This window comes from Gouania willdenowi, chromosome 12, assembly GCF_900634775.1.
Source record: "Gouania willdenowi chromosome 12, fGouWil2.1, whole genome shotgun sequence".
NCBI classification, from domain to species: domain Eukaryota; kingdom Metazoa; phylum Chordata; class Actinopteri; order Blenniiformes; family Gobiesocidae; genus Gouania; species Gouania willdenowi.
Window position 1 is genome coordinate 23,624,371 of NC_041055.1, and position 24,938 is coordinate 23,649,308.

Sequence of the window (24,938 nt, forward strand, 5' to 3'; positions counted from 1 at the left end):
CAGTGTTTTCTTAACCACTGTGATTTCTGGGAAACTAGGGATTGCCAAGTAAAATGATATTTTAGGGAGGCCTTTGATGATCATATTAAATGGATTATCAGTGTCAGCTGTGGCGAAAAAAATGGTTGAACACTACTTTAAGGAATATACATATATCCCTCACTTATGGACAGCTTAAATAACAACTCCAGCAAGATTATTTTTGTCTTCTTCTTGAATAGTATGTTAAGGTTTAATTTATTCAGAAAACTGTATCTGCCGATCGCTTTTAATGTTTGAACATCAAAGCGATCAGCAGACACCTCTGACAAAGACTGGCAGTCGAAACATGTCAGGGGATCAAAGTGGATTCCCTAAGGAACAGTTTGCTGAATAAATGAAGCCTTAATATACTGTAAAAATATAACACAAAAATAATCTTGCTGGATTGCGATGCGGAAATCATGGAAACTCAAAGGAAACATCAAAGTGATCAGCAGATGCCGCTGACGAAGACGGGCAGTTGTTGGTCGAAACATGTCAGGAGATCAAAGTTGTCTGACTAAATGAAACCTTAATATACTAGCTTAAATAATGTTGCAAATATCAAAGCACAAACTTTATTTGCCATTCAGACTTTTGTGCATAGTGATAAAAGCCAGTGAGTCTACATAAGAGCACAGTTAATTCTCACTTTAGTTTTCTACTTCAGCAAGTGTATGGAAAACGTGTTCACACTAAGGCTGAACGATTAATTGCAAATAAAATAAAAGTTCTGTTTTTTTTCTAACCGCAAAAGGCTACGATTCGACTAGTCACATGACTTTCAAGCTGAGAAACCAAAAGTACATTAACAGGCTTTCCCAAAGCATATCGCTATTAATGATCAAGATTAATGATCAATGTAAAGTAGATACAGTATATTGCACTGTGTGGATCTCTTCGACTACCTGTGCTGAGCAGGCCTTTTAAAATTTACTTTGACTCTCTCCCTCTTGGTCTTTATTACTATTAAATTACACCTGCATCAGCTGTATCATTCATATCAAACCTCCAGCTGCTCTTTTGTATTTAAATATAATTTATGAAGTATATTCAGTTGTTTTAATGAGCAGATTGACTGAAGGTGTAATTTAACTTCACAGATGTTGATAACCTGTCTCTCTGTGCAGTGTACCCCTCTCTTTCTCTACTCGTTCACCTTCATTGATCATCTTTTTTGGGGTCAACTAAGAATGGTTCCCAACCATTCTTTTTTTTGTGTAATCTTCTGGTGATTTTTTTTATTTTCCTTTCTCTTTTTCACGTTTTTATTTTCCTTTTGATTTCACACAATGCCTGTGGTTTGATCTGCATAGATATTTGTTTCTACTTGTGCTTTTTTTCTTCTTTGTGCCTGCGATTACAATCAGGAGATGGAAATACAAAAGAGTACCTGTTGCCATAGTAAGTATGTACAGTTCCACCTCCTCCTCAATGACCCGCCACCCTCCACGCCTGTGATCAACCACTGATCCCGTTTCTTTCTGTATGCATGGCTGTTTGTAGCAGAGCTAACATCCGCATTCAACTTGTTTCTCTAACCACCTCTGAATCTTGTTCCTGGGGGTTGATGGGGGTTATTTCACAGCTCATCACTTTGAAGCACAATAGTACAGTAGCATATATTGATATTTCAGATTTGGAATTGTTCAAATTTGCATAAAAACCCCAAAATTGGTACATGTATAAAGTAGTGTATTCTGAACAATTTTAGATAGGGACCCCTTTGAGATTTTGGCTTGGTCCATTTTGGCGACCATTATGCAAAATGGTCACCAAACCTATAAATGGCTGCCATTTTCCAAAATGACCGCCATCCTATTTTAGCGAAAAAGGCTATTTTCTCTTTTTTTCTTATTGTATTGGTGGTGGATAAAAGGAAAGTGTGCAATTCAGTAAATTGACCTTGGATAGGTGTTTCTAAATATTCTGAGCCAGTATTTATAATTAAAAAAACAATTATTTAATTTGTAAATTACTGTTCTCCTGAAATATTTTGCTTAAAAGTGCCCATTATTGCATAGAGAACATGAATCAAATGGTTTTCATCACATTCAATTTGGCTTCCTATTATTTCATTATTATAAACATGTCTTTTCCTGATATTTGAACAATGTTACAAGAAAAGATGAACCTGAAATAAACCTCAACAGCCCTCTTAACTTTAGATTACGTCTCCTTTGTACTTGCTAACTGTCTATTTTCTACGTAACCAACCTCAGTTTCACTTTATCACAATGTATCACCGTTAAAACCTCTATTTGTTCCGACATCAGGTAATGTCTTATAAATGTTTTGTTTTGCAGATGAGTCCTTTACCAGGTACATCACTGTTGTTTTTGAGTGTGGCTCTAAACTGCTGTGGGTTTCTGGCTTTTTAAGCCTGAAACGATGTTGGAGCTCAACGCTTGGCTTCTATGTCTCCATTCTCGTTTCTGTGCGTGCGAAACAAAGACGGTTGCTGGTGATATTCCAGGCTGTGGTGCACTCTGGTTACAGTTGCATGTAAGAGAAGGGAAGCTTTGGTGCTTTGCTGATGAGTGGGTGAGCTTTTTAACCCAGGTTTTAGAGGCTGAATGTGTTTCATTAATGTGGACGAAAGCAATTCAGCCTAATTCTCTCGTTTTCTGGGAGTATTAGTCGTTTAATTCCTTTTGTGAGTTTATTTTTAATAGCTGAGCAGAAGTACTTAATATTTAATGATGTGAGGATGCTCGCAGTCATTCAGTTGTCAGTCATAACAGGAGGTAAAGGCAGCTTGAACAACTCAGAGCTCTTTGTGCGGCTCCTCTACTTTAGAAAAACTGGAGAATCCTTTTTTTTTTTTTAAATTCCTGCAGCATCTGGATTAAAATGCAATGCTGGTTAATCCTGCACTCACTGCTAATAGTTCAAGGCTTGAAGCTTCTTGAATTTAAAATGATATTAACTCCACTCCTCCAATAACAAATCATCCATGCTTATTGCTTCAGTGAAGTAAATGAATACATAGGCCTTCATTTTTTAAAAGTTTTTATTATTTTATTGTTTGTACACAGGGTACAAATGAACAAGGGGACTGCACTCGTAAAGCTTTCCCTGTTTAAATGAAGGTAAATTGATGGTGTGGGTGTGATGTGATGTGTCATTCATTTTCTAGGTGCTTTGTAAAACTACGACACTCAACTAAATACTACAAACTGAATAACCAACAGTAACTGGTGTGTGTCTGGGGTTCAATTGTAGGTTATTGCCTCCATTTTTTCCCTTTCATGGTTTGTTTGAACTTAAACCTGATAAAAGAAATAAGGGGTTGAAGATTTGATCTTAGAAACCTATAAATTACTGCTAATCTAAGATGTTGATCATGAGCCAGACCTAGTACACTTCATCCTGTATTGATTATCCAAGATTTTAGTTCAGGGGCCAAATATGAACCTCGTAAATCTAAAGTGAGCTGCAGATTATTGGAGGTAAAACAAGTAATTTTATCGTTCATGTGTCCTCATTTCACTTCCACATATAGTAATATTGAAAGTATACAAGGCAATAAGTGACAGGTACAGTATCAGTCCCTGCAGAACTTTTACCTAAATTTTCTTGATTTTATGACCAATTTTATTTCATTTGGGGGAATTTTTTGAGGAGAACTGTAGGATTTTGGCAAAATTAAAAGTACTTGCAACATTTTCAGATTAAAATGACTGCCATCATGTGATGTAATCATGGAAAAACTGTGAGCGCAGGGAAAAAAATTGTGCAGTTTCATTGAATTTGTGTATTTGGAGGGACTGAGATAAAGTATCTACAAATAAATTTGTTTGGGATTTTTACAGTGAGTCATGTTTTTGGTGTTGTTTTTACTTTCTCCTGCGGGCCTAATTTGGAGCTTTAAAGGACCAGATTTGGGCCCCGGTCCTTGAGTTTGACACATGTGGGCTCGAGCAATCTAAAATAGTTGTATTTTTTGAACATTTACTCACTTTTATTGACTTTAATAATTATTTTATGATTACAGGTTATTACAGCTTTTGTATCTATTATTCTATAAGGTTTGGTTTGGTGGGAAACTTTTATTTTACCCTGGGGCAGATGTTTGTGTATCGCTGTGTTAACACCACATGTGATGTCTTCTTCTCCGCTCAAGTTTAAGCTGATATAACATTAACTAGTCAGGTTAAAAAGATAAAAACGTTACTTCTTGCGTCATTACATTATCGTGACGAGTGATGCTGTTTGAGAATGAGTTTCCGTGTCTGATACTAAAGCTTTGGGCTTGGGTTTAGTTTGTCAGGTGTGAGATGAAAGAGTGTTTGGATGCTGATGTTGTCTGCTTTCTTCAGTTTTGAGCTCATGTTTGGGTGTTTGAAGAGGAAACTCAGTGTGTCGATGATGCTATTGTTGCGTGGACTCCTGTCATTAAAGGCGACCCTGACCCTGTGTGTCTGAGTTGTAGTTTGGTCTTAACGTTTTCCCTTAATCCTTTCCTCCAGAATCCATACCTGAATCCATACGAGAACAAACATTTAAGGACGACAGCGACGCAGCCACCCTGAGACAGACCCTTCCAGATTTAACCCCGGACGACGCCTCCGACGCTCCCGCACTCCCCGCCGAAGACTCCCCTCCTTCTGCTGCTGCTGCAGATGCAGCCGAGGGGGAGGAGCCTGCTGAGGCTGCAGAGCAGGAGGGCGATGATTCTCCCAGCAAATCGCCCTCAAAGAAGAAGAAGAAGTTCCGCACTCCTTCCTTTCTGAAGAAGAACAAAAAGAAAGACTGAGCCCTAGATTGAAGCGTGAAGTCTGTTCATCTTTTGCTTTTGTCTGCTTTCATCGAGCGAACCACAGTTACACGCAGTTATGCTTTTGTTGTTTTGACTTTGTTAATTTGCCGCTCCCTCGTTAGCGTGTGCCAATTTTGTATACAGTGTAAAGATTACTGCATAAAACCTGTCGTTAGAGGCTTGTAGCTGTGAGTGTGTGATGTGCTCCGTCTTGTCCACAACACTTGGCCTTTGATGCATGTCTACTAATACAGGCCCACACACACACGCTACTTAGGGTTTAAGTCCCCATTTAACTATTGATTAACCATTGTAACCACTAGAATGTATCGGGATTGTAGCTAAATATGTCAAAAGTGTCTTTAAAGAAACAGTGAATGCAGAAAAAGAAGGTTGAGTTACAGATGAAATCGTGCTGGTTTTAACCAATCGATTTTAGTCTATTCTATTACATGTGGGCACATTAAGTTACTAGCTCACTGGGATTATTTTCTTTGACTTTCTGAGGTTCACATGTGAAAAGCTATATGGTAGTTCTTTCTCGGATCTTTGAACGTTAGTCTTTAACAGTTTCAGGCCTAAACTACAAAGGAAGCTTCCTTACTGTGCTTCCTATTGGCTGCTGACTCTTCACAATGAATGGACAAGTTCAAACTAACTTATGGCTGATGGCAATGAGCTGTGATTGTTTTCAACCCTTTTTTAATTTTTTTTCCCCCTTACACTTGATTTATCCATGATTGCTTGCTGTGAAAACTAATTTAACCTCTTTTATCATTTTTCTTATACTATTTTACATCTTCTTAATGACATTAATAAGCAGTTACAGACAAGGTTACGGATTAAAATCAACTCCACACTCTTTTCTCTACTAGTTTTTTTTTCCATTTGCAGTAAGAGAATAACCTCTTTCTGCATTATTTACTAATGACATTGCTGTTTCGATGCTTCTGCGAGCATGCTGATTCAAACCATAAACAAGGATCAATCACTACTTCTAACTCTGAAATCAATACTTATTATACTTGAGATGTTGCATATACGAGCCCAAGGACTGCCTCTGAAAGCTGGGAGAAAGATGACTGTAACCTCTTCATTCCTGTAGATCTCCTCATGTCTTTGGTTTGCTGATAATCCCATATAGTCGACCACTAATTTGTTTTTAACTCATATCTAATGCTGATTTATAACCTCTGTCTGAACTACTTCCAGTTATAAATGTGTCTCATCAATAAAGCCATCTACAGGCGTATTACTCCAGTGATCTGTGCTCATTATTCATCCTCTGTTATGGCCATGAATAAAAACCACTACTTTGATACTTAGTTGTGTTTTATTGCTGTGTACAGTAAAACATATTGTTGCTATATAAATTACCTATTAGGGCTTTGTCCTAAAGGCTTAGAAGCAAAAATTGTAGATTAAAAAAAAAATGACATTGATGTGTTATCTGCTAAACAGGAGTCATATTTGACTCCTCCCATTTGTTTCTTGGGTACGCCTCCCAAGAAAATGAACCATAAGTGCATTCTCAACAAAAAAATTAAAATAAAACTCATCCACTGGTTTTCGTCATAGAGGACTCGTATCTCTACTTGGAGCTCCTCCCCTTGTCGCAGAGGCTTCTGAAGGAAACTCGTGGCCTCAGTTATGAACTAAACCAGTGGTTTAGAACATTGTTAACTTTAACAGTGTATTCACTAAACCAGTGGTTCCCAACCTTTTTTACAGCGTGACCCTATTTTTATATCACAAATTTCTAGCGACCCCGAAGACTTTTTTTTCTTCTTCGTAGAATTAGTTTTTAATCATGTTTGTTATACTGTGTTACAAATACAGAGTAACAATGATTTGTGCACAAAGTGATGAGATGCGCCAGCTCATAAATTTTAATATTTTATTTATTAATTCATATCTTTATTTTTCTTTTTCATTTTTCTTTCTTTTTTTTTTTTTTACTGCATTGTATTATAACAGTTGTTTAACATTGTGTGTTGGGTTTTAATTTGAAAAAGAATTATATATTTTTTTAAGTAATATTAAATATATTTTTATTCAGTAATTCATTGTCTTAATTACTAGACATTTCAGGCGACCCCACATGGGGTCATGACCCTAAGGTGAAAAAACACTGCACTAAACCCTTCGTAATTAGAAAAATAAAATATAATTTAATGTTAAGACATAGGTATTTATTTTATTCTGATGCACAAATAAGCCTGGGTGAATTTATGTATTTATTTAAAACCCCTGAGACTGACTCGACCAAAAGACAATTATGTATGCACATAACACAACAGTTGTCAGTGACAGCATGAAATATGGAAATTAATTAACAAATGTACATGCATATAGGTCATAATACACAGTTTTCAGAGGTTATGGTCGAGATTTCCTAATATTTTAGTAAAGAATCAATCAAGCAATAATCTGCGTCCATTTACCATGAATACTGCAGTTCACCGCCAGTCCACCAGAGGCGCTGTCTTTGGTTTTCAACTTTGACCCCTTAGCTGGAAGATGGACGCCCAGAGAAAAACGTGGACTCTCTATGTTTAACCTTTTTAAACTCATAACTGAGACTTTAAAAAAGGCTGTTGGAGTGGTGGACTGTCCAGAATTAGTTTCTTTACTTTACACCTGACCGTCCCCTAAGGTGAGCAGAGTTAAATAGCAACAAACAGGCTTTGTTTACATTATTGAGACGGAAAAACATCTTCAGACCTACGAGGAAATGCATAATGAATATTTCAGTTTATAACTTGGTTTTATGTAGTGCTTTTGGTTAATGTATCGACCGTTTTAGACTTCCGGCTGTTTTCCTTAAATTACTGACGTCATGAGTCAAATTATGTTGTTTTAAAATGTCGTCACGTGGCGACTGCAACTCACATTAGTTGAATTTTATTGGCTTTACTTTTATTTTTTATTTTTTTTACATGTCTGCTCAAAATATTTGAGATTTAGCTTTCGTTTGAACTTTTAATAACACGTTTCTTTATGGACTGTTTAGCACAGGAATGAGTAAATATTTAAAGTGGCGTATTTTCAATCAAACTATTTATGCATCACCTTTCTTACAAATTAAATTGTAGATCTAAGGGCTGCACAGTCATTTGTTAATGTGATTGACAAAAGTTGGAGACTAATGCACAAATAATTAATTTCAGAAAATAATTAAAAAGATGACAAAATAAGAAAATATTTAAAAATATAAAACATTAAAATTAGCATTTAAAAAAAAAAAAGAAAAATTAAGAACCCTATAAATTATTAAAAAAAAATCATAAACCAGTTCATAATCGCCAGACTGAAAAAATAGGTTTTTAGCTTGTGTTTAAAAATCATAGAAATTCTGAAGTAGGCTAACTAATTCCAGTTATAATATCTGATATTAGTATTTTAAGTCAAAATAGTACTAAATGTATTATTTTGAATAGATTTATTGAAATTATATTATCAACTAAAATACCAATGTTATTTACCACTATCATGACATTTGTAAAAATCTCATTGGTGTTTGTGTGTGTATGTGTATGAAAGCATGTGTCCAAAAACACATGATTCAATAAAACAGTCAAAATTATAATAATTGACCTTACCTTGTTTACATTATTTACAAATCTTTTATCAAAATAAGATTAAATCTAAGGTAAAGGTGTATATGTTAACTGTGTTCTTCTCTTTGAGATGGGGAAGGTTCAAAAGAAGAAGAGCCTCGCTGACAAGGTTCGCAAAACAAAGACGTCCACTGAGATCAAAAACAACCCGTTTGAGGTGAAAATCAACAGGAAGAAGTTTGAAGTCCTCGGGCAGAAAATCAAGCATGACGTGGGTCTGCCTGGAGTGTCTCGATCTAAAGCCATTAAGAAGGTACGTGGTTGGGTTGGTTTTATTTAACCACAGACACAAACACTGCCTTTTTGTCAGGTTTTAAAAATGGTTGCATCAAGTTTCCATACAACTCATCACTTACGGCAGCGATGGGCGACATTTATCACAGCGGGGACCACAGAAATGTGATTGTCTAATCCGAAGTCCACATTATGTAGAATAATAATGACTAATCTGATGATATATTTAGATTTAGTGTGTTTTTATTTTGTCTTTGATATTTCTGTCTTTTTCTGTGTTTTTATTGGCAGATTGTGCTTTTGAGTTATTTTCGTTGTTGTTTTATATATTTTAACTGTTATTTTGAGAACTTTTGAGGTTATTTGGTGCATTTTCTGGTTCTTGTGTTCATTTTTCTTGTTTTGCCTATTTTCTTTGTCATTTTGTGTGTTTTTAGAGTAATTGTGTGTTGAATCAACAATTCATCGGTAGGCATAGGCAACATTTATCACAGTGGGGACCACAGAAATGTGGTTGTCTAAACTGAAGGCTACATCATGTAGAATAATGACCAATCTGAGCATTTATTTAGATTTTTGTGTTGTTTATGTTTTTCTGTCTTTTTTTCTGTGTTTTTGTTATTATGTAGATGTTTCTGTCATTTGTTTGCATATTTGTTGGCAGATTGTGCTTTCGGAGTCTTTTTTGTATGTTTTTGTTGTTGTTTTAGATATCTTCCTGTTATTTTGTGCATTTCTGAAATCTTTCTGTGTGTTTTTCGAGTAATTGTTTGCATTTTTACTTGTCTTTTTGTGTATTCTTATAATTGTTTTGTGTATTTTTTTGGCATTTTGTGTGTTTTTGGAGTCATTTTGTGCATTTCATTTGAAGGACCCACAAAATTAGGCTGAGGGCCGCTAGTTGCCTATGTCTGCCTTATGGCATATGTCCACCATGTGTAGTCCATTACAGGCCATGTTTTTATGGTAGGTCTTGGCTCAGATTCAAATAAAAAAAAAAAAGCATTTTGGACCACTTAACTGTGGCTTCATTAACTTTATTTGTTTACAATCAATTTGACCATTAAAAAATGTTTTTATTTGTGTATTTGTTGTTTGCAGAGAAAGGACACCCTCCTGAAGGAATACAAGCAGAAGAACAAATCCAACAAATTCATCGACAGGCGTTTTGGAGAGTATGACACCAAAATGGCACCAGAAGATAAAATCCTGCAAAGGTTTGCAATGGAGAGGCAGGTCAGTGACAGTCAGTCACCCATGCTTTTCTTCCTCTTTAGATAAGCGCCCACACAGGGACTAACCTTAATCAATTTGTCCTATAGCGAGGTCATGATAAAAAGGACGTTTACAACCTGAACGAAGAGGAGGAGCTAACCCATTACGGACAGTCTTTAGCTGAAATGGAGAAATTTACAGATGCTGGGAACAGCGACGATGAAACGGAGGAGAAAGGCCTTTTGTCAGGTGAGTTTGGACTCAGCGCTTTTCCTTTATTCCTTTACTTTCCTTTATTATATTTATATAAAGGTTTGAGCTCCGTCCTAGTTATAGGGGACAGCTTTTCTCAGAAACCGGTTAAGATAGGATAACCAGATTCGGTGTGTGGCTTCAGGGTATCAATACCTTGATGGATTTCGAAAATGAGAAGCGCGCAATTATTTTTTCCGGAGTTATTGCCCATTTTCTGTTTTTTTTTACTCTGTTTGAGGTTTCTTCAAATGGGACAGCTTTTCTCAGAAACTGTTTAAAAAAGGATAACTAAATTCAGTGTATGGCTTCAGGGTATCAATACCTTGATGGAGTTCGAAAATGAGAAGTGCGAAAATATTTTTTCCAGTGTTATTGCCCTTGTTTTGTTTTTCTTTAGTCTGTCTGAGGTATCTTATAATTGGGACAGCTTTTTTTAGAAATCGTTTAAGATGTTAAGTAATTTTATATTCTGATATGATATATTTTTATGTATACATCTACATGTATATATAAGGACATTTAGGAAAAGGTTGTGAGTTATAATGAAAATCAATCTGGCGGGGGATGTTGATGACTGTCTCATTGCAAGCTGGGCAAAACGGCAGCGCTGGACATACAAACACTCAGACACACACACTACAGAGAAAAATGATGTGATTATAGACCAGGCCATTCACAAAATGCAAAAAAAAAAAAAAAAAAAACATAATTATTCTTTTTTTTTTTTTTTTTGTCACTTGTTACATTTCTTCCACTTCTCATAAACGTTTTAAAGTCCCATGCACATTTTTCAATCAAGACTTTAATACATTGTATCTGGTTTCAGGTGTGATTTCTATATTTCCAGCATTGAACAACCATTGCATGCTTGAAATAAAATGATTTCTCCACAGTTGTAAAAGTGTGCTGACAGTTTTTTACATTTTGGTTAAAAAAAAAAAAAGTGTACATTTTGGCTTTTTCTTCTGTTTTTTTATGTTTTTTCAATGTACATAATGGAAATAAACACATTTATACCAGAAACATTTGTAATTGCAACAATTTCTAAGAAAAATTGTGTATTTTTTACTTTTGTCCATGACTGTAGCCTTCTGTGATTATAATGTCCACTAAATGGGATGTTTGTGAAGATAACCATTCCTTTTGTTGTGTGGGATCTTTGCTGCTACGTGTTGATAAAATTGATTTCTGTTCTCTTCCAGCTGAGCTGACTGCCTCCCACTTTGGAGGAGGAGGAGGCCTCCTCAGAAAGAAAGGACCTGGAGATCAGGAGGAGGAAGGAGGCCAGAGGACCAAGTCCAGGCAGGAGCTCATCGAGGAGCTGATCCAGAAATCCAAGCAGGAGAAGGTGAGCTGTGCATAAACCCCTGTGAAGGTAGTTAACGATAAACTGCTGATATGAAGACGTTAGATGATGGACGGAGGGGAGTTCTATGGGTTAAATGTGAGCATCTGCGTTTCTGGAGGCTAACGTGTGTGTGTTTGATCTCAGAGGGAGCGACAGGTGAAGAAAGAAGAAGCTCAGGAACTGACTGAGAAGCTGGACCAGGAGTGGAAGAGCATTCAAGCTCTGATGGTTAAAAAAACGCCCAAAGACGCTGACGCGGAGAAAACGGAGGAGAAACCCAAGGTGAGGAAGAACCTGTCGATAGGGTTGGGGTCATTGAATTCTCAATTACAATTACATTCTCACTTAAGTTCAAATTCAATTAATCACGATTACTGAGTCTGAAAAAAATATTCCATAAATCATATCCTTTCTCTTGTGTTAGCTTTCTGTTAGCATCTTTTGTGGGACGACCGTGGAACAGCGGTAGAGTGGGTCGTCCAATAACGGAAGGGTTGGGGGTTTGAATCCTGCTTTAGCCAAATCATTGTCATTGTGTCCTTGGGCAAGGCACTTTAACCACATTAATTCCTAGTAGGAATGTGGTGTGTGAGTGAGTGTTGTTGGTGGGAGGAACTGATGGTTCACTATGGCAGCCTTGCTTCTGTGGCTACAATGGTAGCTTACCACCACTGTGTGTGGAGTGAAAGAATAATACACATCAATGTAAAACACTTTGCGTATCTATGAAAAAGCACTATATAAAATCCAATGCATTATTATAATTGATCAGTTTTGACCCATGTCTTAAATTAGCTGTAAAATACACAAAAATATAATCTTCAACCAATTTGTTTCTCATCTCTTGGTTACCGTATTAGGCTAGTATACCCCTAGATTTATTTATTTATTTTAAAGATAAAATGATTCTCAAGAGAAGTGACAGGTCGTGGGAAAACTCAATGTGAAACACATTTTAATTATTGTTAACTACGTACTGTATTCGTAAAGCCATTGAACTGTAACATGGTTCCACAGTTTAAATTTTAATTAAATTGTAGTTTTAATAGAATTTCCATGCCATTTACAATTAAAAACTAATTTACAATTCAATTATGATTCCAACAGATGTTTTCAATCACAATCACAATTATAATTATGCCATAATTGTAAATAATTATTAATTACGCGATTACAATGTTATACAACCCTGCCTGCCGATATCCATTCTTTTAAAAAAAAAAAAAAAATAATAAAAATTTCCCTCTGTGTAGTGACACGTCTGCTGTTGTTCCCAGGTGGAAGAATACGACATGATGGTGAGAGAGCTGGGCTTTGAGATGAAGGCTCAGCCCTCGGAGAAGTTGAAAACCCCAGAGGAGCTCGCCAGAGAGGAGACGGAGAAGCTGCAGAAGCTGGAGGTCCATCTCACGTTGATCAGCACTTTGATTCTCAGCCCGACTCTCCCTCTGATCATTACTGTGTGTGTGTGTGTGTGTGTGTGTGTGTGTGTGTGTGTGTGTGTGTGTGTGTGTGTGTGTGTGTGTGCGCGTGTGCGTGCGTGCTGTGGACAGGCCGACCGGCTGAGGAGGATGATGGGAGATGAAGGTAGGGACAGTTCACAGCACCAAGTCCACATGTCTGCAGATGACCTCAATGACGGCTTCATCCTGGATAAACACGACAAGAAGACTTTGGCTTATGAAGTAGGAAACTCTGCTGCTCTTTCCTCTTTTTTTTTGAAGTTTTAAAATGTAAAAAGTTGCTTATGAATTTTTCTTTTTCCCCATCCAAAATTGGCACCAAATTAATCTAGTTTTAGTTTAAAAAACAACATTTCATATTTTGAGATATGATCCTTTTTATGAACACAGTGCAATATAAGTGATCAACAGTGTTTGATTAACAGTCGGAGGTAAAGTTCTGACACGTTTCACCTTTGAAAAATACATTTTAAAACCATCTCATCAGCTCAGCACAAATTTGAAAAACAATTGTGATGACCTCCACAGATGGTCAACGATACTGTCTTTTATAATGTGTTGTGTTTGTGCTCCTGGTTTTCATAAACGGATTAAGATGTTTTTTAAGGGGATCAATGAGAAATCATAACAAACTACAAGAAAAAAACTGACTTGATGTAATTCTGTGGAAAAGTGGAACTAAAATAAAATCTTGTTTCTGATATATTTTACACATTTACACATATATTAGTGTTTTATTGTCTTTTTAAACCAAATCTGACTTAATCAAATGCAACAATTGGTTGGAAGCTTGATGTTTTTACTATTAATGTGTGTTATTATTAATTACAGGACGGGAAATGGAACATTGAGGATGAGTCAGAGGGAGGGCAGGATGAAGATGAGGCAGAGAGTGGAGAGGACCAGGAAACAGATGCTGAGGAGGAAGAGGATGATGACGAAGATGGGAAAGAGGAGAGTGCTGAGGAAGAGGGAGAGGGAAGCATTGAAAAGGAAGATGACGATGGCCACTCTGACCTTGACTCGGAAGAAGAAGAAAGTGAGAACGAAGAGGAAAATGAAGATGATGATGTCGTGAGTGTTCCCAAACCAAAGAAGAAGAGCGTGACTAAAGAGGAGCAGGAAGCAGCTAAAGCTGAGCTCCCGTACACGTTCACTGGTAAACATTCACTATCCTCCTTCAGCATCAGTGTACGCATTCAAAATGTTGTTCTTTACACTTTTTTTCTCCCCCTAACAGCTCCTGAAAACTACAACTGTCTAAAGAATCTACTCAATTGTCACACACCTGACAATCAGCGCCTCATAGTGGCCAGGATGCAGAAAAGCAACCATCCCAGCCTGGCTGTGGGAAACAAGCTCAAACTACAAGTACGCAAACCTGCCCACAAAGTATCAATGCAGCATTTAGTGCTGAGCGAAGCGCCCATTGCCCCCAAATAATCCTGACATGGAACAAGTAACATGTTTCATGATAAATCAAAATCTAAATTAAACTAATCACCTGCTTAAAAAAACAAATTTAAAATTGTAGTTATTAATGAAACATGGTTTGCGTTTTGCACCAAAAAACTTAAGAAAACAAAAAGGAAATACATTTTGAATTCAGTGCACGTATGAAATTAACTAACAGGGAAAAAGTAACATCAAGTTTCATAACGCAAATAACATGTTTCATAAAAAAAAATCAAAACTCCAAAACTAAATTTAAACTAATGTAAAAATGCAGCAGTCAAAAAATACAGGAAATAATGAAATATTAGCTGGGTTTCCATTACAGATTTTCGCAAAATAAAAGCAATATTTTGAAATGTCGACAAAGTATAATTGCACTTTGATCGTGTTTCCACTGAACGTTGTTTTTGGGGAGGAGCCTCGCAACTTCCATGAAATCTCATCCCGCGAGACTCCAGCGTAGGAAGACGGACGCTCCAAACCTCCTTATGACACTGCGTATTTCTTTGCTGTTTCACTCCTAATGTGGCAGTAATAATGTTTTAAGTCTATTACTAAGAAATGTCGTGGTCTCCTTCTGTCTACACGTACTGCGTCATGTTTACTCTGAGAGAAGTGGTCATGTGACCAGGTACGTCACGTCCTGTGAAGTGTATTTGCGGAAGAAGTGTTTCCATAGCACTTTTGCGTCACATTACATTATTGAAACGTCTGAAATTTCTCCTCATGAAAGCGTAAAAACTTTTTTGCGATATTTGAGTGTTTTTTTTTTTTAAATTTAGGTGTTTCTTTACCAGTTTTTATTGCTCTATTTTGATTTTGTGTATTTCCAAGGGTTATGGAAACGTAGGTATTGTTTACACTCTGTGCCAAAAAGCTTAAGAAAACAAAACAGGAAATATATTTTTTTAAACCATTTCTATTGCTAGGCTAATGCTAGGTTATTGCTACGTCAATGCTATTTCTAGGTTAATGCTAGGTTTATGCTAATACTACATTAATGCTTTTGCTAGATTATTGCTAATGCTAGATTAATGCTATTGCTAGGTTAATTCTATTGCTAGGCTAATGCTAAAACATTTTAAATGCAATATCTCAGCTGTTTTTCTACAAATTTGCACCAAATATGCTCAGACCAAACCCTAATCCCCAACATTGGGATACGCGACATTGGGTTACCGACCCCGACCACTTATTCGGCCCGTTGGACGGCTTGTGGCTTTAATTATTTTTGCTCTTTAGATTACATTTTGTTCCCGGTCCATATCTAATGCAGTTTAATCATTTAATACTCTTTTAATTTCTGCTACAATTTAAGGCTTCTCATTATTACTGTTTGTTTGGTGTTAATGATCTTTATTATCAATGAAGAAAGGCATTTTAGAAGATTGGCATGAAATGGAAAATTTTCTACTGTTTGTCGCGCTTCACCTGGGCATGCCGCACACTTTGAGAAGCACTGATTTTGTGTGCGTGTGTGTGTTTTTGACCTCATTGTGTTTCGCATACACAGAACCTATTGGGCTTCCTGTTGGAGTATGTTGGTGAGCTCGCGACCAGGAATCCTCCTGACCTCCTCACCGTTGATAAACTCATACCGTGAGTTTAAAAGGAGATTGTCTATGTCAGGATTCACCTCCACGGGTTGTAAAAGGTTTATCTTATCACTGTGTGCAGTGAGCTGTACACACTGTGCCAGATGTTTCCTGAGGCAGCACGTCAGGCCCTGCAGAGCATCATGGGAGATGTAGCTCACAGTATGGAGGAAGTGATCGAGGTTAACGGTCACGCTCCTTTCCCCACATTAGACATGGTAACTAAAAATCTAGAAATCTAAACGTGAATCACACCAACTGTTTCCTTTCATGGAGCTACAAAAGCTACTGATAGACTTTGATAACAACACTTTCCATTTTGGTTTGTAGCTGATCTACTTGAAGGTGATTGCCCTGCTGTTCCCGACCTCAGACTTCAGACACCCCGTTACCACTCCAGCGCTGCTTTTCATTGGCCAGGCTCTCACCAAGGTACACAAATCATACTACCCCATCGCTCTTTATCAGAAAAAAAATCTATTTAATGAAGGATTTTAGAAAGATGGACTTCCTGCGGGCCCAGGGCAGTTCCTGGGTTTGCAGTAGCGGTTTTTTTTTTTGCACATATACTGGTATACGATGCACTGGCACGCCTTGGGATGTGGGATAAAACTCATACTGGGCTTAACCTTAGACACGTTAATCCCAAATACCTGCTTTAGGTACTACCATTCACTCATTCCCCCTGTTCACAGCCACCACCATTATAGCTAAGCTTCACACTTGTCACCATACTGGCTGGATTACACAACATAATAAGCACAATTTATTCTACAACCTCACATCTCACCCTCACTGCAAAACAGTCTATTCTTCCCCACCTTTTCTATTTCCTGCCTTGAGTCTCTCCTCCCTGCTCCCCCTCCCCCTCCCCCTCCACTTAGGTGTAACACTGCTCTCCCTTTTTATATCCTCCCTATAATAAAAGATTTCTTACCCTTCCTTAGGGAGGGCTGGTGATGGTCACAATTAAGCAATAAAATAAATCAGTGTATTTTATTGCAATAACAAAATATGCATTGCTGTCTCATAATGATTGCACTTCCTGTGGTGTTGACCTTTGACAGCATGTGCAGACAAGTAAAAAAAAAAAATAAAAAAAAAGAAAGATGGACTTCCTGTTTTTAGTTTTGTTTGTCTTGTGTATGTTTTAGTGTCCAGTGAGATCATTACAGGACCTTACTTCAGGACTGGTCCTGTGTTGTCTGGCGGTGGAGTACGTGTCTTTATCAAAGCGCTTCCTGCCTGAACTCATCAACTTCCTGTTTGGGACGCTGCATCTTGCCGTGCAGGACAAAACGTCTCTCGGTAGCGTCTTTTTTTTTTTTTTTTTATCTCTGTACTTGTGTGTTGTGTGAATGTTAAGGTGCTTACACACCAAACGCGACATCAGCAACTATAGTTGCTTAAATCGGCTGTGATGAGTCGCTTGAACATAGTCGCACTTTGTGCTCGTTTAATCGCTCCAGTGACGTGGTGACCAGAGGCTGCACTGAGAGGGCTGCGCACTTCTACGGCCGCACGTTTACAGCACTTATAGACGGCCTCACTTGTACTTATGGTTTCATTTTGGTCCCTGTTAGTTGAAGAAGTGTACAGCCCTCTCAGTGCAGGCTTGTTTAAATGCAAAATTTATCGATGTGTGTGTCAAATTATGAAGTGGATTCACCTGTGTAAACTTCTAGTTGGACTGTGATTCATAAACGGAAAAGTACAAGCATGCTTTTATAGATGTGAACTTTTTTTTTTTTGTGTGCAACACATTTTTAGATTTTCAGTACACGCACACACTTTTAGAAGGGAGTCATTGTTTTTTAAATGAGGCGTCAGGTTGTTAGCTGAGCTGACACTGGTTGTGTTGCAGGTTACTCAGTGGTGCCGCCCTTCAGGCGGTCAGGGAAGCACTGTGACCTGCTGGTGGTGTCGGACTCTGAGTCCATCAGCAGCTGGAGCAGGAAGAGCCTGCCGCTGTCTGCCTGCAAACATCTGGAGCTCGAGGAAGACCGTGATAGAGACCAGCACAGGTACACATGAGCAGCTTAACAAGGATCTACAATCATCAATAACAATATGTATACATTTCTAGTAGGAATGTGAATCTTTGGGTGTCTCACGATTCGATTTGATTCCGATTCTTTGTTGAGATTCAAAATCGATTCTTGTTTTAACCGATTCTCGATTCAAAAATTGATACAGTGCATAGTGTGTTAAGGCAAATTATGGCATCAAAATGATACAGTTTGTATAAGATCATTTCAAATAAACTGACTCCAATGATGTAATCACACAAAGGCAAACTTAAGACAAAAGGTAACGTGTCATAGACTCTAAAGGTCTGGGTGAGTTTGTGTTTTGGCCTAACACTGTTGCCGTAGTAGTGGGAAGTCGCCATCTTGAAAAGCCATGGCCTACTAACGAAGTCCTTTTATTTTCGGCTTGAAAAAACTGTGTTTGTGAAAGTTTAGCAGAAGTGTGTCAAATGAGACACAGCCAATGTTAGCATGAGCATGTACATGGGTTTTCCTATAGACGTTAGCATGAAGCTAGTGGACTTTTTGTATAGTGGTATTTTTTATTTATAACAACATTATGTATTTGTATGTTCAGTTTACAGTGTTTGCTTTTATTAGTAGAATAAATATAATATTGACAATATATGTGCAAATATATAGATATTTAATTTCAATATCAGTTTAAATACATGCTGTACAGACATGTTATTATAGCTATTATTAGACGGCCTCTAATCAGTTATTTCACATCCATTCAGAAGATTTTGTCACTTTGAATGAAGTCGTAAATGTAATGTGTTTTCATGAAGTCGCTGCTGATGAGCTCGTCTTTTACTGTGTTTACATGAAATCGTTTAAAGCTGCGAGCTGACACATCCTGTCATGTGACTCCCATGAGGCAGCAGTGTGGTTTCACACAGCAGCTGGTGCGTGGGCTCACAGCAAAGCACGCACACATGCACCAGGCACTCCAAAAGATGTCACTTTAGTAAAAAGCAAGATTTAAAAAAACACACTGACAACATTAAGCTCTAATTGTGAAATAAAAATAATAAACAATATATTTACCCTTTCCACATTTTGAAAAGCAAAAATAGGGCTCTTTATTACACAACACATTCTGTCAACCACAGTTTGTATTAAAAAAAAAAATAATAATTTTTTAAGAATTAATACATTCAATTGAAAAATAAAAAGTTAAAATACATACAAATATTGGAATTAAATTATTATATTTTTACTTAAGAATTGTATCTAACTTAGTAAATCCATTCACATGTTGACTCTTGTTGTGAAATAAAAATAATAAAGAAATAAAAATATTTAACCTTTCAACATTTTGAAAAGCAAAAATAGGGCTCTTAATATACAACACAGGTCATGAATTAGAATATGTCACTTTTCAAAAAAGAATTATTAAATTTAATTCAATTATAACCAGTTAAAATTAATACAAATATTGTAATTAGGATATATGTTTCATATCATTTTTTTAATTAAATTGACTTTTTATCAGAATATGAAAAAACTAAAAAATCACAAACATTTTTAAATGAAAGAATTGTATCTAACTTAGTAAATCCATTCCCATGTTGGCTCATAATTATATAAACTACCTCCAGTTATTACGTTATTATTCTGTAATTTGAATTGATAAGGGGTGTGTTTTTGTTTGATTATTTATTTATTTATTTATGTATTATTTCTGCCAGGTTGACGTGTTTATCCACCTGCCTGGATCTGGTAAAGAGATGCTGTCTGCTGTACAAGGAGCTCACATCATTTACTCACATATTCCAGCCAATCAGGGTTCTTCTCTCAAAGCATCTTTCCTCTCAAACGTTGCCAGACTCGCTGCAGGTCAGTGCACAAATGGTCTCTCCGCCCCCTTTTTAAATTAAAAAAATAATGACAATTATTTGAAAGCCGTGCCTTTTTTTGTTGTTTCTTCTTTTTGTCTGTTTCGAAAGCCGTTACATTCCTAAAGTAAATTAGATAAACTTGTCAAGTTACTAATGTGATAGTTCCTCACTTCCCGCAAAATGTCACCATCTAGTGGTTGATGCTGGAAAAACTGAGACTTAAAGATATCCTACACTGTTTTTACAAATGTGGCTTAAAGCCTTTAAAATGTCTCTATTAGAAGATTTATGCCTCACAAAATGCATTATTTTTGCACCATATTAATTATATTCATTTTTAAAAATGGGACTACTTTACCGTTTTACGACCTGTGCGCCGCCATCTTGAAATCACGTGATTGATGACGTGGTTAGCCCCTGTTAGCCCATTGTGTTCTATTGGAGTGAAGCATACAGGATCATTTAGTAGCTTTTTCAGTCAAAATGACAACTTGTGTTGCTCTAAAAATCAGTAAAAGTTAAAAAATTTGATGTATTGTAAACCTCTATTGTTTACTGAGAGATGATGAATTAGAGCTCTTCTTCTCTCCTTAATGGCGTCTACGAAACAGCAGAGTGGGAACTGTCGCCCCCTGTGGCCACAGCTTTTTTCGGGTTGCGGTTTTAATTTATCGTCTCTCAGTAAACATTAGAGGTTTACAATACGTCGACTTTTTTAACTTTTACTGATTTTTAGAGCAACCCAAAGCAGCACAAGTTGTCATTTTGACTGAAAAAGCTGCTAAATGATCCTAAATGCTTCACCTCCTATAGAACGCAATGGACTGAAAAGGGCGATTTACATCATCAATGACGTCATTTCAACATGGCGGCGCACAGGGTAAAGTAATCCCAGTTATAAAAGTTAAAAAAACAATTATGGTACAAAATAATGTGTTTTGTTAAACATAGATCTTCTAATAAGGACATTTCAAAGGTTTCAGAGCACATCTGTAAAAAGAGTGAAGGATCCCTTTAACGTTAATAAATAAATAAAACTAGATATTCTTCAGTTGTGAACAAACAAACGGATGAAATGATGCAGCCATAGTGTGTAAATGTGTTGTGATGCCGACTGTTTTCTTGTATTCGTGGTGTTGTAGGAGCTTCAAAGTGAGATCGTAGAGATGATCAGCTCGGCTCCTGCTGCTCACCGTGTGCTCGTGTTTGATAAGAAGAAGCCCATTCCTCTGAAGCTGCTCACGCCGAAGATCGTTGAAGTGTGAGTGAAAGACAAGTGTGAGGCCGTGACCAGTGATGGAGTCCATTACATTTTTAAATTACAATTACGCCTTCAATTATCCACGCTCAATTACGATTACGTTGACCTGCATTATTTCTAATTACAATTAAAATTACAATGATTATTTTCTCCCAGGGAGTCAATTACAGTTATGTTCTCAATTAATAAATAAGCCCATATGTTAGCTTTCTGTTCGCATCTCTTATAATAATGGGGTCGGTTTTGACCCATGTCTTAAATCAGCAGTAAAATACAAAAGAGAAAAAGAAAGTTATTCATAATCCACGAAACTATTGGTATGGATATTTTTGGTGAGGGTGTCTTTTTTGTGTCATATACCTTTATATAACCTAGAGATCTTAAGCATCCTCCCCTTGAGCCACTGGGGGAAGCTAGCCTTAGGGTTGCTTCCCTGTGAGCTGTGTTGCTACTAGCGCTGGCTTGAGCTAAGCGGGTTAGTGACATCCGTGAGCTCTTGGTTTACCCGTCATTTGCTCAGCTCTTCCCGGGCGATGTGAGGATGATGTTGGAGCCCAACTTTGTTGGACTCTTCATATCCCTTTGACATGTTGGCCTTCCTGCCTCGCAGGATGAGCAGCGGTCTAATTTGTCGTGTTCAGTCCGTGCGTTACGCATGTACATGAACATGTAGGGGGCCTCAGGAGGAGAGATCGGCCTTTGGTCTCCTGGGCTAATTCCCACAGGGAGAAGCCTGTTGCTAAGCAACGCCTGTCACAGGTGTTGTTAATGGGGCAATGGGGGGGCTGCTGCTTTGGCAATGGCTTTAACAATGGCTCCCCATTACCAAAAACAACAATCATTGTTTTGGCCTACAAGGGTTGGGGTCTGAGGCTGCCTGAGGGCCTTAACGCACACTCGACTCGATGTCCCGCCACGTCCTGGGCCTTTTTCAGTGGAGTGTCTGTTCAGGGCATTTGTGCAGTGGCGAGTTGATCCTCGCCCCTCACGTTTGGTCAGGGTTTACATGCTGGACTGTTTGCTGTCCTGATGCCTTGCGGGCTGGTTTTTTCGCTTGATAAGCATGTCTGCACTATGGGAACTGCCATATCCCGTAGTGAGACACCTCACAAAATATTATGAGATAGAACTTTAGGTTATGTATATAACCCCAGTTCGATGAATAATATGAGTGAGATGTCTTACCAGACAACCCTTCTTGCTCGAGCGAGTGAGAAGAGGTGCTTATGTTGAATGAGGAACTGTACATCCGCCCTCCCTCTTATAGAATCAGAATCAACTTTATTGGCCATGTAATGTATGTTATACACACGAGGAATTTGACTTGGTGAACTAGAGGGTGGGATTGTCCCTGGTGGATGGAAAGTTCTTTCCAGCCAATCAGGGTTTGGCGGATTAAGAAAAGTGCTTCTGAGGACTACAGAGTGTGTATCTATAGTGAGACATCTCACTGATATTACTCATAGAACCGGGGTTATATACATAACCTAAAGTTTTTGATCATGTTTGAGGGCCGATATTTATTTTTTTTACTGCATTTTAGTTGAACTAGATTCATTAAGTGAAAGTGTAGAAAATTTCAAAAGTCTATTTAAATTTTTCAGAAATTTCAGGAGACCCCATATAAACTCCAGGTGACCCTCAATAGCCTGGGGTGGGACCAAGACTGAGACTTTATTTGTTCATTTTCTTCTCTTTCTCAAGTTCCCCCTGTAGTGCCATTGCGTACCCCTAGGGGTACACGTACCCCATTTGAGAAACACTGATGTAAGCCATTGAACTGTAACATGGTTCTCCAGTTTTGAGTTGAATTAAACTTTAAATGACAGTTTTTATAGAATGTTCATTACAAAGTCAATTATCTGAACTACAACAGAAACACATTTTTTCAGTTATAATTACGTCATAATTGTAATTAATGATCAATTTTGCCATTACAATTATAGTTGACCCCAACCCTGGGTGTGTTACTGGGTTGGTGTGTACTGTGTGTATACTTTTAGTCTAATGTGCTTTTGACGCTCTCTCTCTTTTTTCCAGTCTGGACTACGGGAAGAAGCGCGGCAGCAGCAGAGAGGAGCGGGAACAGGAGCGACTGAAGCACAAATACAAGAAGGAGTTTAAGGGAGCGCTGAGGGAGATCAGGAAGGACTCGCGTTTCCTGGCCAGGGAGAAGCTCAGCGAGGTCATGAACAGGTGCGGAAAAAAAGACGAGAGAGAGAATCAAAAAGGTTTCTCTCAGGGGTGTCAAACTCATTTTAGTTCAGGGGTCAAATATGGACCATTTCGATCTCAAGTGGGCCTCAGGTAGGGGTAAAAAAAACACCAAATTTAACATTATTGTGCTCTATTTTTCAATATCAGTCCCTGAAGAATCGTCACTTCAAAAGTTCTTGATTTTGTAACCAATTTTTGCGTAATTCCATGGAATTATTTGCATGAAATTGGAAAGAAAATCTAAAATTTCAAAAAAAACTTTAGATTTTCTTTCCAATTTCATTGAATGTGTCAGTTTGAGATATCTACAACTGGATTATTTAGTCATTTACACATGAACGCTATCAGAAGATGCTTTGATGCTTTCCTTATGAGAGAATCAATCACCTCTGAGGAAGACTGGCAGTTGATAGTCGAAACATGTCACAAGATAAAATTTCCTAAAGAAATGGTCTGAATAAACAAAACCTTAACATATATTTAAAAAAGAAGACAAAATGAACTTGCTGGAATAAATTTACACAATAATTCATTCTCTGTCTTCTGTGGACCGAATTGGATGCTCTCGAGCCGGATTTGGCCCCCAGGCCTTGAGTTTGATACACGTGTTTTAACACATCCATGTGTTTTTTTTCTGTGTTTCAGGGATGCGGAGAGGAAGAGGAAAGTGAGGGAGCTGTTTGGAAGCTTAGCCACTCAGGAAGGAGAGTGGAAAGCACTGAAGAGAAGGAAGAGAAAGTGAAAAACACACTTTCCTCTTTTTTTATCATCTGCCTTTTTTTTTTTTACCAGACTTTTCCCACTGGACAGATACAAGTGTTCAATCTGCTTAGTGTGGGCACATCACTATTGTATCTCCTCTTTAATACTCATATAATGTTGGACAATTGAGCTAAATATTCCAGTGTAGGCGTTTGACACCACAACTGGATCCTGTTAATAAATATGAGAACAGAACAGTGAATGCTAATGTTCCTGTTGTTTTTATTTCCTGTAAACACAACAGTAAGCAGCAGTAAGTCATACTGTACATGTTTTATAATGGTCAACACTAAAGCAATAATCTGAGAGCTCAACAATAAACCATTATTCATTTGACTTGTTTGAAAAATCTAAACACGCGATTCATACGGCTCAGGCCATATAACCGTTTCATTGGTATTCAAATAGATTATAATCTGAAATTAGTGTTTGAAGATGTTGAAAGTAATCTGTTCTTCATTTGTTATACTGGAAGTTGGACCTTCAGCCAATAGTTCCACCCATAGATCTTCAAGTACGTTCCACTGGTATTGACCATGGAAGAATGATTCAGATTTAGATCAAGAATATTTTCCATGTGAAGATTGAGTTTATTATTGCACTTTGGGTTTTAAAAGCCTTAAAAAATGAGCTAAGCTGCATTGACTTTATTTCAAGTGTGTGAAGCATTAGAGAATAGTGTCTAATTCACTGCTGATGTTTTTTTGCAGTATCTTTCCATTAACTCTCCTCCAACACTATTGATTGTGTCCATGTGACGCCGTTTCTCCACGTTGCAGTGTTTCCTGCCGCTCTTCATTCTGTGCATCGTTTTTCAGCCTGTGCCTGATGTGCTGTCACTGACAGCTCATTGGTT

General features: G+C 37.5%; 2 protein-coding genes across 13 annotated transcripts in view; both read left to right on the forward strand.

The window, feature by feature from the left end:
- add1 (adducin 1 (alpha)) overlaps window positions 1-6,104 on the forward strand; it is a 28,008-nt gene extending 21,904 nt beyond the window's left edge. For 3 of the 10 annotated variants that reach the window (XM_028462336.1, XM_028462342.1, XM_028462343.1), the window contains one exon: window positions 4,494-6,104. In XM_028462336.1, coding sequence (XP_028318137.1) covers window positions 4,494-4,780 — 287 coding nt within the window. In that variant the 3' untranslated portion in view covers window positions 4,781-6,104. Of the gene's footprint in view, window positions 1-1,391; window positions 1,427-2,327; window positions 2,344-3,059; window positions 3,114-4,493 lie in introns of those variants that run through there. The other 7 variants (XM_028462340.1, XM_028462344.1, XR_003675211.1 and 4 more) reach the window with 6 other exon arrangements.
- Window positions 6,105-7,286: 1,182 nt separating this feature from the next.
- nop14 (NOP14 nucleolar protein homolog (yeast)) lies at window positions 7,287-24,418 on the forward strand. Of its 3 annotated transcripts, XM_028462752.1 has the most exons (19): window positions 7,287-7,439; window positions 8,474-8,656; window positions 9,739-9,873; window positions 9,960-10,101; window positions 11,310-11,455; window positions 11,600-11,737; window positions 12,733-12,943; window positions 12,992-13,140; window positions 13,750-14,077; window positions 14,159-14,289; window positions 15,887-15,972; window positions 16,051-16,186; window positions 16,299-16,400; window positions 17,123-17,276; window positions 17,833-17,992; window positions 19,693-19,840; window positions 20,985-21,103; window positions 23,144-23,299; window positions 23,966-24,418. In XM_028462752.1, exons 2-19 carry the CDS (start codon window positions 8,474-8,476, stop codon window positions 24,060-24,062), a joined length of 2,721 nt encoding a protein of 906 aa, XP_028318553.1. In that variant the 5' UTR covers window positions 7,287-7,439; the 3' UTR covers window positions 24,063-24,418. The 3 variants fall into 3 exon arrangements, with proteins under 3 accessions (XP_028318553.1, XP_028318555.1, XP_028318554.1); XM_028462753.1 differs by lacking the exon at window positions 7,287-7,439 and having other exon boundaries at window positions 12,733-12,855; window positions 13,009-13,140; window positions 23,966-24,062; XM_028462754.1 differs by lacking the exons at window positions 19,693-19,840; window positions 20,985-21,103; window positions 23,144-23,299; window positions 23,966-24,418 and adding an exon at window positions 18,841-18,883.
- Window positions 24,419-24,938: the final 520 nt, after the last annotated feature.